Source organism: Ovis canadensis, chromosome 2 (genome assembly GCF_042477335.2).
Source record: "Ovis canadensis isolate MfBH-ARS-UI-01 breed Bighorn chromosome 2, ARS-UI_OviCan_v2, whole genome shotgun sequence".
NCBI lineage: Eukaryota > Metazoa > Chordata > Mammalia > Artiodactyla > Bovidae > Ovis > Ovis canadensis.
The window spans coordinates 251,747,873-251,762,265 of NC_091246.1; the positions used below are offsets into that span (position 1 = coordinate 251,747,873).

At 55.3% G+C, this 14,393-nt stretch overlaps 1 protein-coding gene across 12 annotated transcripts in view; it reads left to right on the forward strand.

The window, feature by feature from the left end:
- PLA2G2C (phospholipase A2 group IIC) overlaps nucleotides 1–14,075 on the forward strand; it is a 26,842-nt gene extending 12,767 nt beyond the window's left edge. For 6 of the 12 annotated variants that reach the window (XM_069575084.1, XM_069575089.1, XM_069575094.1 and 3 more), the window contains 3 exons: nucleotides 869–1,013; nucleotides 2,909–3,012; nucleotides 12,480–14,075. In XM_069575084.1, coding sequence (XP_069431185.1) covers nucleotides 869–1,013; nucleotides 2,909–3,012; nucleotides 12,480–12,646 — 416 coding nt within the window. In that variant the 3' untranslated portion in view covers nucleotides 12,647–14,075. Of the gene's footprint in view, nucleotides 1–868; nucleotides 1,014–2,908; nucleotides 3,013–7,706; nucleotides 7,754–8,523; nucleotides 11,668–12,479 lie in introns of all 12 variants that reach the window. The other 6 variants (XM_069575083.1, XM_069575085.1, XM_069575088.1 and 3 more) reach the window with 2 other exon arrangements.
- Nucleotides 14,076–14,393: the final 318 nt, after the last annotated feature.

A 14,393-nucleotide genomic window follows, 5' to 3' on the forward strand; every position in this document is an offset into this window, starting at 1 on the left:
TCTCCACCTACTTCCTCAGTCCCACTGCCTAGTGATACTGCTATTAAAAGTAGTATGTTTTCAAGACGTCATTTAGTTATTATCTCCCTGTCAGTAGGCATGTGGGTAGTCTCCAATTTTTTGATATCACAAATAATGCTGCGGCAAACATTCCTCTCTCTCTCCATATATACATATATATATATGTACTCCTCACTTTCCTGAGCACTTTGTAGAAGTAAAAATTGCTAAGTTCTTGTGTGTGTGTGTGTGTGTGTGTGTGCACGCGCTCATTCATGTCTGACTCTTTGTGACCCCATGGACTGTGGGCTGCCAGGCTCTTGTGCCCGTGGAATCTTCCAGGCAAGAATACTGCAGTGGGTTGCCATTCCCTCCTCCAGGGAACCTTCTCTAGCCGGGGACGGAACTTGCATCTCTTGCATCTCCGGTGCTGGCAGGGGGATTCTTTACCACTGTGCCGCCTGTATTTGCTGTTAAAAAAATGAATTGAGGACAGCTTTTTCTGCCTCTTAAGTATTCTGTTTCTCCTGTGAGATTGTAAAAGCCGTGGCGATTTTTGCAGGGACTGGCATTTCTGGCTTTGAACCTTTCTTGTTAATGATTAACATCAGACCTGAGGGTGTTTCTGCACGGGATGGTGGTCTTTTACTGTGGGGAGAAGACTGTAGTTGGCAGCATTGTCCCAAACGTCCTGGAAACTGGGTTCTCCTCCTGGGTTAGCAAGAAACTAGCTGTGTGATGCAGCCGACTGATCCTCTCTCGTCCCCATTAAAGGGGCTGGTGTCCAGTTTAGGGGGCTCCGGCTAGGGGATGTGAAAGCAATCTTTCTCATCACGTCTTCTCTTCTTCCATATTTGCTTCTTGGCAGTGATGGCCCCCATGCACAGCAGCTTCTGGCAGTTTCAAAGGATGGTCAAGCACATCACAGGGCGGAGTGCCTTCTTCTCATATTATGGATATGGCTGCTACTGCGGGCTTGGGGGCAAGGGGACCCCCGTGGATAACACTGACAGGTGGGTGCAGAGGCTCTGAGGCTGTCATTTGATTTGCATCGAAATCCTTTCTTGAAGAGAGAGAGAATGTTCAGACTTGCAAATTGCAAGGAACAAACCAATTCGGTGAGCCTGAGCAGAAGGACAAAACTGGATGGGACTGGGAGGGAGGTCTTGGGAAGCCCGGGCTGGGGCCAGCTTCCTGCAGTCTGGGGCCTGCAGGAGGTTCGCTGCTCTGCTGCCACCATCTTGAGATGCTGGACGGTGTTTGAATAAGGGGCCCTCTCGTTTTCATGTTGCGCCAGGCTTTGCAGATCATATGGTCAGCCCTGCCCAGAGCTCTAGAACCATGTGGGCAACGCAGAGCTCTCAGTGCTCATGGCAAATGCCGTCTTTTCTTGGGCCCTCACGTTTTAGGATTAGCAGTGCAGCAGGACTGACCTGCTGTCGCCCATCCTGAGTCCATTCTGCAGGAAGGAGAGAGAATCTGAGTGGCCCAGTTTGGAGAAGTTGTCCATCTGGGTGAGGACACATGGCACAGACCCGTCTGCCAGGCCTACTTCTCAGGACGGAGGGGGGGGTGTGAGTTCCCAGAAAAGGTGGAGGTTGGTGTTATCTGGGGAGGGAACAGGGAAGTAGGAAACAGAACGGTCTGTGCATCTTTTTATTTGAAGAAATAAGAAGCAAAATGTTCCTGGCCACACTCACTGTAGTGTGGATGAATATAGCCCCACAGCAGGGCCTGAATATCACCCCTGGAACTTGAGTCCTCTGGGCTGGGCTCATGAGACCACAGACTGTTCCAGTCAGGAAGACCCCAGAGCCCCGGAGGAAGCCCACTGCTGACGAAATGCCCGGCACGCGCTGAGCCCTGGGACTGGCGGTCTGCGCTCAGGGCCCGGCTGACTCCTCCTAGCGCACGGTCGAGGCCAGACCACCATCTCCATTTCACAGGGGACAGTGGTGAGGAGCCCACTGAACAAAGCCGCAGAGCCGGGAGACCTTCAGCCCCTTGAGCGGTGGAGTCAGGATTTGCACCCCAGTTTCCTTGTTTCAACGTCCAGGCCCTTTAATGCTCTGTGCGTCCCCTTCCAAGTCCTAAGGCTGATGAGCATTCCAACACTGTTAGCCAAAGATGACAACCAGGAGCCCACGTGTGGATGCAGATGGTGACGGCGGAAGACTGAGCGTCCAGCCCAGCGGATCGGCCAGTCCCCGTCTCTGCATTCCTGCCGCTCTGACGGCTGGGGAGGCGGGCGGGGGCCATCCCCAGCTGTTTTCTCTCCTCCAGTGTTGCCCCTGCTCCATCTACCCCATTGCTGCTGCACCGGCTCTCAGCCTCAAGAGAGCAGAGACCGAAGGATGACATCTGATGTGCTGACCTTTGTCTGCTCAGAGCCTCTCCCAGGGCTGGGCACGTAGTTGGTGCTCAGTTATTAATTGAAGGCGAAAGGAGAAGAGAGCGGCAGAGCGTGAGATGGGTGGACGGCATCACTGACTCGATGGACATGAACTTGGGCAAACTCCGGGAGTTGGTGATGGACAGGGAAGCCTGGCATGCTGCGGTCCGCAGGGTCGCAAAGAGTTGGACACGACGTAGTGACTGAACAACAACAGCGAGTCATTAAATGAATGAATACGTCACGGGAGCCTAGATTTTGGGGAAATTCACCTCTGAACCTTGTTTCCTCCCACACAGAATGGGAACAAGGAATGCACCCCTAGGGTCACTGTGAGGAGCTCATGAGCCAGCAGTAGGTAGAGAAGGGTTCTTTCTCTGATTTTTAACACCACCAGGAAGTCACCTCCCTGCCTTCCGCATATTGTCATCCGGGAAGGAGGCAGGTGAGTCCTTTCCCGCCTTCTCCCAGAGCCGTCCTCAGGAAAGCCCCCGTCTCCCTCTGTCTGGCCCGCAGGTGCTGCCTGGCCCATGACTGCTGCTACGAGAGGGCGAAGCACCTTGGCTGCCAGCCCGTGTTGAATGGCTACCAGTTCCGTGTGGTCAACGGGACCGTGGTCTGTGAGTAGTCCTCTCTTGCACAGAATGTCCTTGAACCTGGGCCTTTCTTAAAGTTCAGCCTCGTAGACCCAGAGAGCTTTGGGAAAAGGAGCTTTTTCCCCCAAGTGCTTTGGGATGGAGAGTGGCGATTCTGAGCATCTGTGCTTCCTGAGAGCACAGCCCTGGTCCTCCTCGTCCCCCCACCTCGTCCCTGCTCACAGCTGTGCCCCCAGCTCCCTCCCCTGGAGTGCGGGTTTCAGCCCACAGTCCCCGCCACCCACCCAGGGTCCCTCCTGGGCTCGATAAGTAGTTGTTGACCGAAGATTACACTGAATCTTGCGGCTGCGTTTGGCAGCTGTTGCTATTGAGAAGCTTCTTCCCAATGTCTGTTGTGTGTTAACAAAGCGGCTCGGCTGTCTTTCAGTTGAACAAATATTTGTGAAGGGGGTTGCGTGCCAAGCTCTGGGGTAGGTGCCGTGAATGGGGGGGCAGGGTAGGGAGCCCACCTGGCCTCGAGGCCGTTCAGGGAAGAGGACAAAGGACAGTGTGGGCCAGCGCTGAGTGTCCAGCACGCGGGGAGGGGCTCCAATTTCTCAGAGCGCTATCCGGGGTGGCTGGGGGTGGGTAGGGCAGGCTGGATCTAAAGCGCAAGCTCACTTGCAGGCAGCAGGCCACAGGCTGGTCTCACATGCCGTTCAGTTCAGCAGGGCGGGTGGTCCGAACGCCCCTTCGAGTGTGTGACTCACCTTCCGCTCGGCCCTGTGGAGTCGCGGGAACCACTGTCCTCCCTTGCGTGTTTACTCAGAGCTGTGAGTGTGTCTTGGAGATCACCTGCCCCCTCCCGAGGCGGGGACACCACCTCCCTTGCCTTCATGTCCCAGCGCCCCCCACCCAGAGCTCAGGCTGCGGACGCACGGAGTCAGGCTGGCTTGGTTGGCCCGGTTCTGGTGCCGGGAAGCCGGAAGTGAGTGGGAGGCCCAGCCTCAGCGGAGTCTGCTGTTCCGCTCTCCCCTCTTCTGGCCGCCTGTTGACGGGGAAGGGACGCTGTTTTTCCCATGTGAGCGCAAGAAGCCTTCCTGACCACCCTCCAGCCTAAAGCAAAGTGTCTCCACTATGAGGCCCCTACGGCCGCATCCAGGACACAGGGCGGGATCACGGTCTGGGGGATGGGGGGTGAGGGGGGACTGGAGGAGGAGGATCTCAGAGATGGCTTACTTCCTCAAGTGGTGGCAACGAGTTTCTCCTCCCTGCCGACCCCACGTGTTGGGGGCGGAGGTGGGAAAGGGGGCGAGCCCGTCTGTCGCTTGGTGGGGGAGGGGCACACAGAAAAGCTGCCCTGACTCCTCTCTGTCTGGCTGGTGGTCTTGCCTTCACGTGGTTTCTTCTCTTTTCACCTTGACCATGACCTCTGTCATGTCAGGTGTCACCTTAGGGTGGTTGAAAAGGCATCCCTTACAGAGAAGATACGCTCTAAGAGCTCTTTCCCACGTAAATCACAGGGACTGAGGAGGGAGGGGAACAGAGCTCTGAAGAGAGAAGCAGGTTTTCAGTAGGTGCAAAGGCCCTTCCTGCACTGTGGTCCCAGGCCCCAGACCAAGCCCTCTGCTCCTGCGGGCCTGGGTCCTCTGCACCCGGAGCAGCTTCTTCAGCAACCCTCCTCACCTTCCACCATGGGTACTGGAGCCACATCCAGGGGCCCCGGGAGATGGAGGAAGGTGACCCTGGAGCAGAGGCTGGAGCCCCAGCAGGTGGCATGGGAAGTGTTGCCTGCTTGGCACATCATGTCTGGGGGGTGGTGGGAGGTGAAGGCAGGGTCTCGGAGCTGGACTGGAATGTCTGTGGCCTGGGCTGTGCTTTCCACAGATGCTGGCCCCTGCCAAGCAGCAGTGGCCAGTTGTGCGTGAAGCTCGGCCAGGGATCCCGGAGTCCAGCACCTGTCTAAGAGAGTCAGTGAGGAGGAACATTTACCCATCCTCACCAGGGCACTAGCAACCCCTTCTGCAGCTGACCTACCCAGTGAGTACCAGGCTGATCCCCTGTTGTTTCCACCCCCACCTTTGTTCAGGCGCTCAGTCGTGTCCGACTCTTTGCGACCCCATGGACTGCAGCACGCCAGGCCTCCCTGTCCTTCACCATCTCCCAGAGTTTACTCAAACTCATGTCCATCGAGTCAGTGATGCCATCCAGCCATCTCATCCTCTGTCGTCCCCTTCTCCTCCCATCTGCAATCTTGCCCAGCATCAGCGTCTTTTCCAGTGAGTTGGCTCTTTGCATCAGGTGGCCAGAGTATTGGAGCTTCAGCTTCCCTATTTCCAGGAACAGGGCTGGAAGCTGAACGACCTGGCTCCTAATCCTGGGTCTGTTGCTGGTGTGCTGAGACCCCGAGTGAACCCCAAGCATATCCATTCCCTTGCCTAGTATTAAGTGAGTACCCACGGGGTGCCCATGCAGGGCCGGTGCTGTGCCAGGGCCAGGGGCACAGAGCGAGGCAGCCCGGGGCCCTGCTGCCAGTGCTCTTGGAGGCCAGCCCAACCAACCCCTCGCTGCGGTGATGGGGAGCCTGAGGCCCAGAGGTGGGAAGGGCTGACCCAGGCTCCAGGAAAACTCAGTCTCACGTGTCTTGAGACTGGTGCTTGGGAACACACTGCTGGCCGGAGTCTTCTGGGCCTGAGTTTCTGCGTCCATCAAGCAGGTGCACTCGCCATAGCTGAAGTCCATCGGCAGCTGAAGGAGGCTTGGCACTCAGCTCTTTGAATCCACAGGAAGCCTCTGAGGTGGGCACTGTCCTCCCCGTTATCAAGGAAGACCCTGAGGCTCAGACAGGTGAAGTGAGATGGCCAAGGCCACACAGCCGGGGAAAGAACCGCTGGGACTCAGACCAGGTCGTCCGACCCCAGCTGGTGCTCCTGCCTCTCACCGCCCTCCCTGCTGGCATGAGACTGCTGGAAGGCCTGGCCTTGGGGGCTCACACAGATGCAAGTCTTGTTGTCCAAAGCACGCCTGTCAGAATGTTCTGCTCCGGCCCATGGGGCAAAGGAAAGCTGAAGGAGCTTGACCTCTGCAGTGCCCCAGATCTTCCTGTTCCAGTTCCGTGCACCTCGCTGCAAGGCCCAGAGACAGCAAATAGTTTGGAGTCAGGCAGAGCTGGGCCTGAATCCCAGCTTCCCCTTTTCCAGCTGGATTAATTGCACGACCACCCTGGGCCTTAGTCTCCTCCTCTGTAAATTATTAATCAGTACTTCCTAAGGTCTCTAAGGTCACTGGAGAAGGCAACGGCAACCCACTCCAGTAATCTTGCCTGGAAAATCCCATGGATATAGGAGCCTGGCAGGTACAGTCCATGGGGTCGCAAAGAGTCAGACACGACTGAGTGACGTCACCAAGGTCACTAAAGAATTGACTGAAGTAACCCAACGCAGGGACCTCCCAGATGGCACCAATGGGAAGTCACCCACCTGCCAGGTCAGGAGATGCAAGAGACTTCCCCTTCCTGGGGAAGATCCCCTGGAGAAGGGAATGGCAACCTGCTCCAGGACTCCTGCCTGGAAAATTCTATGGGCAGAGGAGCCTGGCAGGCTACAGTCCATGGGGTCACAAGAGACTGACCACTCCCCAACTCAGAGGTCTGACCCAGAGCGGGTGCGTAATTAACACCTTTCCTTTTAGAAGTTGAGATTTCTTCTGATTTTTTTTAACCCTAGTTTCCTTTTCCCCTTTACTTCGTAGGAAAGCACTGGGATTTTCTTTATTACTGTTGAGAGATTTCTTGGAAGCATCTCCTCTGCATTGGTCTCCCCTTGAACTAATATCATTAACCCCTTATAGGATGAAAGCTCTCCCCCCCACCCCCACCACGATTCCCAGTTACACTGCAGTTCAAAGAACTGCCCTGCAAGGGTTAATCACCTCCCAAGCCTCCCAGTTCTGAAATCTGGCACCCAAGCCTAGTTCCAGGTTGCTTAGCAACCAGCAGCTGCTCCTGGATGTGGTTGGTGTGAGCAGGGAAGGGAAAGGAGAAAAACAGCCTGGTCTGTCCATGTCTCAAAATGTCAGTGGGAGAGCAGTGCAGAGAAAGGCCTGGAACCCAAGCCCTGGGGCCAACTTGCCAAGTGGTGACGGCTGCCCTCAGGCGACCGGGAAGGTCGTTGGTGCTCTGTTGAGTGGGCTTGTGTAACCACTTGGAATTCGCGAGGGATTTTAAGTGGTGACGCCCCCCACCTCCACCCACGTGTGCCCTCATCTGTTGGGCAGGGAGGGGCCGGCCATGGTTCCAGAGCCAGAGTTCCAGCCCGAGGCCCCTCTGTCACCTCCATCTCTGAGCCTGTGACTCTGCCCTCTGCCCAAGGCAGAGGGCGAACCAGGTAACCACTGGAGTTTGTATTTGCAAAGATCTTTCTCCTTTGTTGAGTTTACTGCTCACAACAACACCTCCACTCACTGACGCATCACCCTTTTCCTTTCCTAGAATCTGGCTCAACCTGCCATCATCTCATCTTGCTCAGTTATTTGTTTACTTATGGATCAACTCTCCCTTCAACTGGAGCCTGAGCTCCAGGAGATTGGGGAGCGTTGTTGGGGGTGGGGGTGGGGTGCATGCATGCTCAGTCGCGTCTGACTCTTTTGCGACCCCATGGACTGTAGCCGCCCCCAGGCTCCTCTGTCCCTTGAATTTCCCAGGCAAGAATACTGGAGTGAGTTGCCATTTCCTCCTCCAGGGGATCTTCTAGACTCCGGGATCAAACCCATGTCTTCTGCGTTGCAGGTAGATTCTTTACCTCTGAGCCCCATGGGGAGCCCCAGGGAGGGGGTGGGTGCTCAGTCTCATATGCAGTTGTGGGGTCCACTCGCTCAGACCTGTCCCCCTGCTTCCTGGACGAAGGCCGGGCATGTGTTAGAAACTCAGTATCTGTTTGATGATCGAATGAGTAAAGACATTCATGAAACAGTCTGTACATGAACCTGTACCTTCGTTTGAAAGCCTAGGGAAGAGATTCAGAGAGCAACAACTTCAGTGAGATGCCAGAGCTTGCAAGCGGCAGATCTGGACCCAGAACCTGACTCCCCATTTCTTGGGATGGGGGCTCTGTTTACCGCCCTGCGGGCTGTGTCTGAGTCCAGCCAGCGAGGCAGCAGCGTACAGTGATGGAGCCCTTACTGCATGTTTGGCGCTGAAGATCTGCAAGAAAGAGACAAACTCCATGACTGGAAGGAGCTTGTGTGCAGGCAGGGAGACAGTCCATGAAATATTCAGAAAGAAAGATACACTCGGGTAGTGACAAGTGCTGTTACACCTCTAAAATAAGGCCACTCACTACGGAATGAGGGCGGCAGTGGGGGGTGGATGGCTCCTTCAGGTGTGGAGGAAGGCTTCTCGGGGCGGGGGGGTGGCATCTAGCCGGAGAGTAGGGGGTGCCTGTCCCATGGGAAACAAGTCTGGAGAGGCCTGGCCGTGGGGAGAGGGGCTCCCCTGCTCCTTTAGTCCGCAGGGCGGAGCCTTCAAGCAAACGGTGATCAGCTCAAATTTTCCTTTAGAAAGAAGACTCTGGCCCCTGCCCAGAGAAGCTGGGGAGCAAGGGAAGAGAGAGGGGCAGCCACTGGTGGGCTGTCTCCGTCGCACTGGGGAGAAGTGGCCGTCGTGTGGCTCGGGAGCTGGGGCGGAGTGTCAGCCGCTGGGCGTGCTTGGGAGGTGAACGGACAGAACCTGCTGTGGGGGTCGGTGTGAGGCCTGGAGGCGAGGGAGGCTGACTCTGACATCGTGGGTCTGAGCATCGGTGAGTAACCGTGTGTCTACCAGCTTGTGCGCATAGAGGCGCACAGACTCTGTGGTCACAGCAAGAGCCTGGATGAGCCGTGCTGGGTTTGAGATGCACATTGGACTCTCAGGGGCGGGGGGAGGGGGTGCGGTCACGTGAACACACGCGTATTGGTGTCTGGAGCTCAAAGGGCTGCAGGGAGAACTGGGGAGTCTCTGCAGGGAGAAGTGAGGAGTGGGCAGTGCTCAGGCGGTATTTAGAGCCCTGAGCTTTAAAACAGGAGCACCCAAGGAGAGAGGTTAGAGTCCAGGGCAGAGGTGCAGACAGGGAGCGGCCTGGTAGGCAGCCTAGGTTAGCCCACGCACGAGCGCAGACCTTCCCATCTCATTGGTGGAAGTGTGTGCTTGCGTGCGTGCCAAGTTGCTTCAGCCATGTCCGACTCTTTGCAACCCATGGGCTGTAGCCCTCCGGGCTCCTCTATCCATGGGATTCTCCAGGCAAGAATACTGGGGTGCCCCCCATGCCCCCCACCAGGACATATTCCCAACTCAGGGATGGAACCCACGCCTCTGATGTCTCCTGCGCTGGCACAAGGGTTCTTTACCACTAGCGCTGCTGAGGAAGCCCAGGTGGAAGTATTTCAGTCTGTTTCATGGAAATGAGAAAGCATTATCAGTTCCATTCTTCATGTCTCGGTTTCTCCATCAACAAACGGAAGGATGCAGGGTCTGGATTTGGGCTTGTTGTTAAAAGATGATTTGCATGGCATTTCTTGGCCCAGGGCTGCCTCTCTAGCCAGTGACAGGCCTGACTCTACTGCGGCTGTGGGATGCCCACAGCGATAGACCGCTGCTCTGTGTCAGTCCCCGAGGCCTGGGGACCGGGTCAGTCATTAGACATAGAGCTGATCGTCAGGAGAAAATTTACGCTTCGTGCTTTGGAAAGGACCAGAAGACAAAGCAAGAAAGGGACGTGGTGAGAAAGGAAGAGGGAGGCTTGCTGAAAGGAGACGGAAGAAGGACGAGATGGGAAAGAAAAGGAGACCAAGAGAGAAACAGAGAGAGAGGAGGGGGAGAAAGAGGAAAGCGTGGGAAACGTGACTCCCTTCCGGTTTCCAGAGAGGCAGCACCCGGGTGATTGACAGCTCGAGGCACTAGGCCCTTTGGGAGGAAAGCAAGGTTGGATGGGCTGGAGCCCTGCGCCCAAGTAGCCCCACTGCGTGCAGCAGCCACACGACCTGGGGGCCCCTACCCGGTGGCTGCCTGGGGAGGGAATCCAGGGGGCAGCTGGGCGCAGCAGAGGTGAGAGACCTGGACATGGATGGGATGGGGGCTCTCGGGGAGACCCAGGGGAGTTGGGGCCCTGTGGGTGTCGTAGAATTGTCACGCATGTGCGAGGGCAAAGGTGGTCCAGGCACCAGGAGCAGCAGGAACGGCAGGAACCATCCCTGGTGCATTTTCTGAGGGTGAGTGGAGAGCTACCGAGGCATGGGCTGGGTGTCGGCATGTCTTGAGAAGCCCAGGCTCCGTCGAGCTGGGGGAGGACAGCTGCCTGCAGGAATCGCGGACTTCAGAGAGGGAGAAGGAAAGCAAACAGACTATAGCCAGCACTGGCCCAGCTTCAGAGGGGCCTTCCTCTTCCAACATGTGCAGCATCGTCATAATGACAGCGTCAGTAGAGGCCTCTGTGTTCCGGGCGTATCCAGACCTCTCCACCTGTAACAACAGAGAAAATCCTCACGATGCCTGAAGTAGACGGCACTGTTTATTTTTGACACTACTGTTTTTATCACCATCTTATAAATGATACTGAAACTAACTTGCCCAAGGCCAACACATCAGGAGATCTGGCTGCCTCACTTCCTCACCCCAAACCCTCAAAAAAGAATGGAGTTATCTAGAAGGAGGCTGCCTTAGATATCCCCCATGCCAGGGGTCCTCCACCTCCAGGATCTAATCAGGCCTGATGATCTGAGGTGGAGCTGATGGAATAGGAATGGAAATAAAGTGCACAGCAAGTGTGATGCCCTCGAATCATCCTGACACCATCCCTTCCTCCCCCACCCCCAGGCCGTGGAAAAATTGTCTTCCATAAAACTGGTCTCCGGTGCCAAAGAGATTGGGAATCATAGTCATGTATGGATGTGAGAGTTGGACTGTAAAGAAAGCTGAACGCCAAAGAATTGATGCTTCAAACTGTGGTGTTGGAGAAGGCTCTTGAGAATCCCTTGGACTGCAAGGAGATCCAACCGGTCCATCCTAAAGGAAATCAGTCCTGGGTGTTCATTGGAAGGACTGATGCTGAAGCTGAAACTCCAGTCCTTTGGCCACCTGATGAACTGACTCATTTGAAAAGACCGTGATGCTCACACATGCACACACACACACACACACAGCACCACAGCGCAGATAACTCTGACTACTAAATAAAAGATCCCCACCTAGTGGTCATTTGGCCACAGTGCAGACACCCCATCCCAAAGGCCCATTACCGTTTCCTTCATTCACTGAAGGACTGTTAGTTGAGCACGTACTCTATGCCAGCGTTTGTTCTGCATCCTGGGGACACTGGGAGGGACAAGACAGAAAAAGCCTCAGTCTCACATAGCTTACACTTTGTCAAGGAGAGACAGACACAAGCAGGTAACCAGAGGAGGGAGAGATGTGAAAAGTACGGGGTATCAGACAGGGATGCGAGGGAAAGTGGCTGGAGAGGTTTAGCTGGAGTGGTCGGTGGGGGGAGGGCTCTCTGAAGAGAGGAAATCTGACCAAGACCCAGAGGTGGGATGCCTCCAGCCACTCAAAGATCCTGGAGAGAAGTGTTTCAGACAAAGAAACTAGCAAGTGCCAAGTGCAAAGGCCTGGGACAAGACCAACCAGAGCACGTGACCCAGAGAGGCCAGCGTTCCTGGAGCAGAGGGAAGGTGAGAGTGCAGGGCTGTGGGGGTGGAGAGGTGGGCAGTGGCCCCGTTACGGCAAGCCCATGGCAAGGGCTTGGGAAGTCTTGGTTCAAATAGAAACCACAGCAGGGCTTTCAGCAAGAGAGTGAACCTCGTTCATTCTGAGACAGTCCTTGTTTACTTCCTTCCATTAGGGCGGGAGAGCTGGTGATGGCAGGGACTGGGGTCATGGCCAAGAAGATGGGGAGAAGAGGGCAGAGCATGAAATATTTTAATGCAGAGACATCCATGGAACTTTGGGTGGATGGAATGTGGAAGTGAAAGGAAGGCAGGAACCAAGGTTGGCTGCTAGCTTTCTGGCTTGGGTTGGAGGTGGTACCAGTTCTTAAGCTGAGAGTATGGGTGGAGGGCCAGATCAGTGGGTAGGGCAGGGGCACTTACTTCAAGGGCTTCCTTTGGGGCATCTTATACTGGCGATGCTACTGATTTCCACGTTGAGATGCCAGGTAGGCTGCTGGAAATAGGAGCTGAGTTCTGAGAAGATGGGCTCTGTGTCCTTGCCCTGGGAGCTGCTTGGGGGCACTAACTCAGTGCTCCCCCCACCCACGTGCAGCCCACACCTGCCCCTTCTCCTGTTTCTTTCCAGGTGTCTCTTCAGGGCCTGTCCAGCTGTGATGGTGGAAGGGCTTGAGATGAAGGAGAAGGACTCCCAGTTCCTTTTTCCTTCCAATTTTCAACCCTTGACCCCTTGCCACGAGCTCCCAGCTCTCCCCAACCTTAGAACCACACCCTGGGGGTGGCTGGAAGCCCCCTGGTGACCCTCTGTCTCCCTGCAGGTGAATGTGCCCTTGGTCCTGGCGTCAGCTGCCTCTGTGGGCTGCGGGCCTGCGAGTGTGACACTCAGTCTGCCTACTGCTTCAAAGAGAACCTGCCCACCTACGAGAAGAACTTCAAGCAGCTCTCCAGCCGGCCCCACTGCGGCAAGCACAAACTCCAGTGCTAGCGAGGCCACAGGGTCCCTGGTCAGGCCCAGGGTGCTCCTTTGTCACTCAGCATCAGAGGGCTGGAGATCAAAAGTGCAAAAGACAGAATCTGGGCCTTCGATTGAGGGAGACAGACCATAAATATAAATAAACAATATGTTCCAACCACAGTAAGTGCTAAGAAGCTATAAAACAAAGTGACAAGGTAGAGAGATGTCCCGTACCCCCATCCCAGGAAGATTCCAAAAGGGGAGATGGCCCTGGCATCTGCCTTAAGTGCCCCCTTCATCCCCACCCCAAGATCGGGATGCTGGGCAGACTTGGGTACCAGACCCACCTCCCAGATCCAGCTGGAGCCAAGGTCTTGGGCACATGCCAAGGCCCCGAGAGGTGCACCTGGACTCTTTTCTCGTTTTGCTGGAGTTCTGCCTTCTGAAAACCTCAAGGTAGGAAAACATCGGTGCCATTCTCACCTCTCAGGAGACAGAGCCTGGGAACATCCATGCCCACGGCTGCCACCGGATGTCACGGCCAGGAAGACACCAGAGCAATGGAGAGAGAGTGGGGGCAGGCGAGTCAGGGGTATCCAAGGTTGCTGGTCACGTTTAGAAGCCCCTGGTCACGAGGCATAAATTCTAATAAATATTAAAGCGAACCAGTCTGGGCGGACTCTGATCATTCTGACAGCCAGCTTGTAGGGAAGACTGCAGAAATGACCACAACTGGAGATTTCCCCGGGACCCAGTGGTTAAGACTCTGCCTCTCAATGTGGGGAATGTGGGTTCGATCCCTGGTCAGGGAACTAAGATCCCAAAAGCCACAGGGTAATTAAGCCCGTGTGCCACAACTAAGACCAGAGGAAGCCCAATCATTAAAAAATAATAATAAAGACGACTCTGGTTAAAAAAAAGCTACCACTGTTCTCACCTCTCTGTATCCTCACCTCTCAGTCTGTTGTTCAACTGCTTAGTTACCTCCGACTCTCTGTGACCCCATGGGGTGCAGTGTGCCAGGCTTCTTTGTCCTAATGCTCAGCTTTTCCCATCAAGAGGTAGAGTCTGTTTCCCCCACACTGTGAATCTGAACTCTGAACTGATCTTGTGACTTAGTATGGGCCATAAAACATGATGAAAGCGGTGGTCCACCAGTTCCCCCTCGAGGACTCAGGAGGCCCAGTGCATACCCTCTTTCGGAACTCTGCCACTGCCGAGAGAAAAAGCCCAGGGCAGCCTGCAGGAGGAGGGAGGTCAGGGTCAGGGTCATCCACCCAGCTGTCTGGGCTGAGACCTCAGACCTATGAGAGTGCTCGGCAAGGATCAGCAAAGCCAGCTCACAGATGACCACAGACCCAGAGAACCTCAGTGAAGCCAAAAGAACCGCCCAGCTGAGCTCTGGCGAAGCTACCACCTTGTGGAAGTACAAGCTAAATAAAGGCCCTGTTTACATTAAGTTTCGGTGTGGTTTGTCATGCGGTCTAACTCACTGATGTACTTGGTCCTCAGTCCCTGAGGCTCAGCACTGTGACACGCCTGGAGACACCAGTAACAGCGTGGCGTGCCCCTGCCCCTTACCTGAGGGCTTGGGAGGAGAAGGGCAGGTGCTGACTGATGGGGAGACAGTGGCAGACTTTATCTTTAGGGGCTCCAAAATCACTGCAGATGCTGACTGCAGCCATGAAATTAAAAGACGCTTGCTCCTTGGAAGAAAAGCTATGACCAACCTAGACAGCACATTAGAAAGCAGAGACATTACTTTGCCGACAAAGGT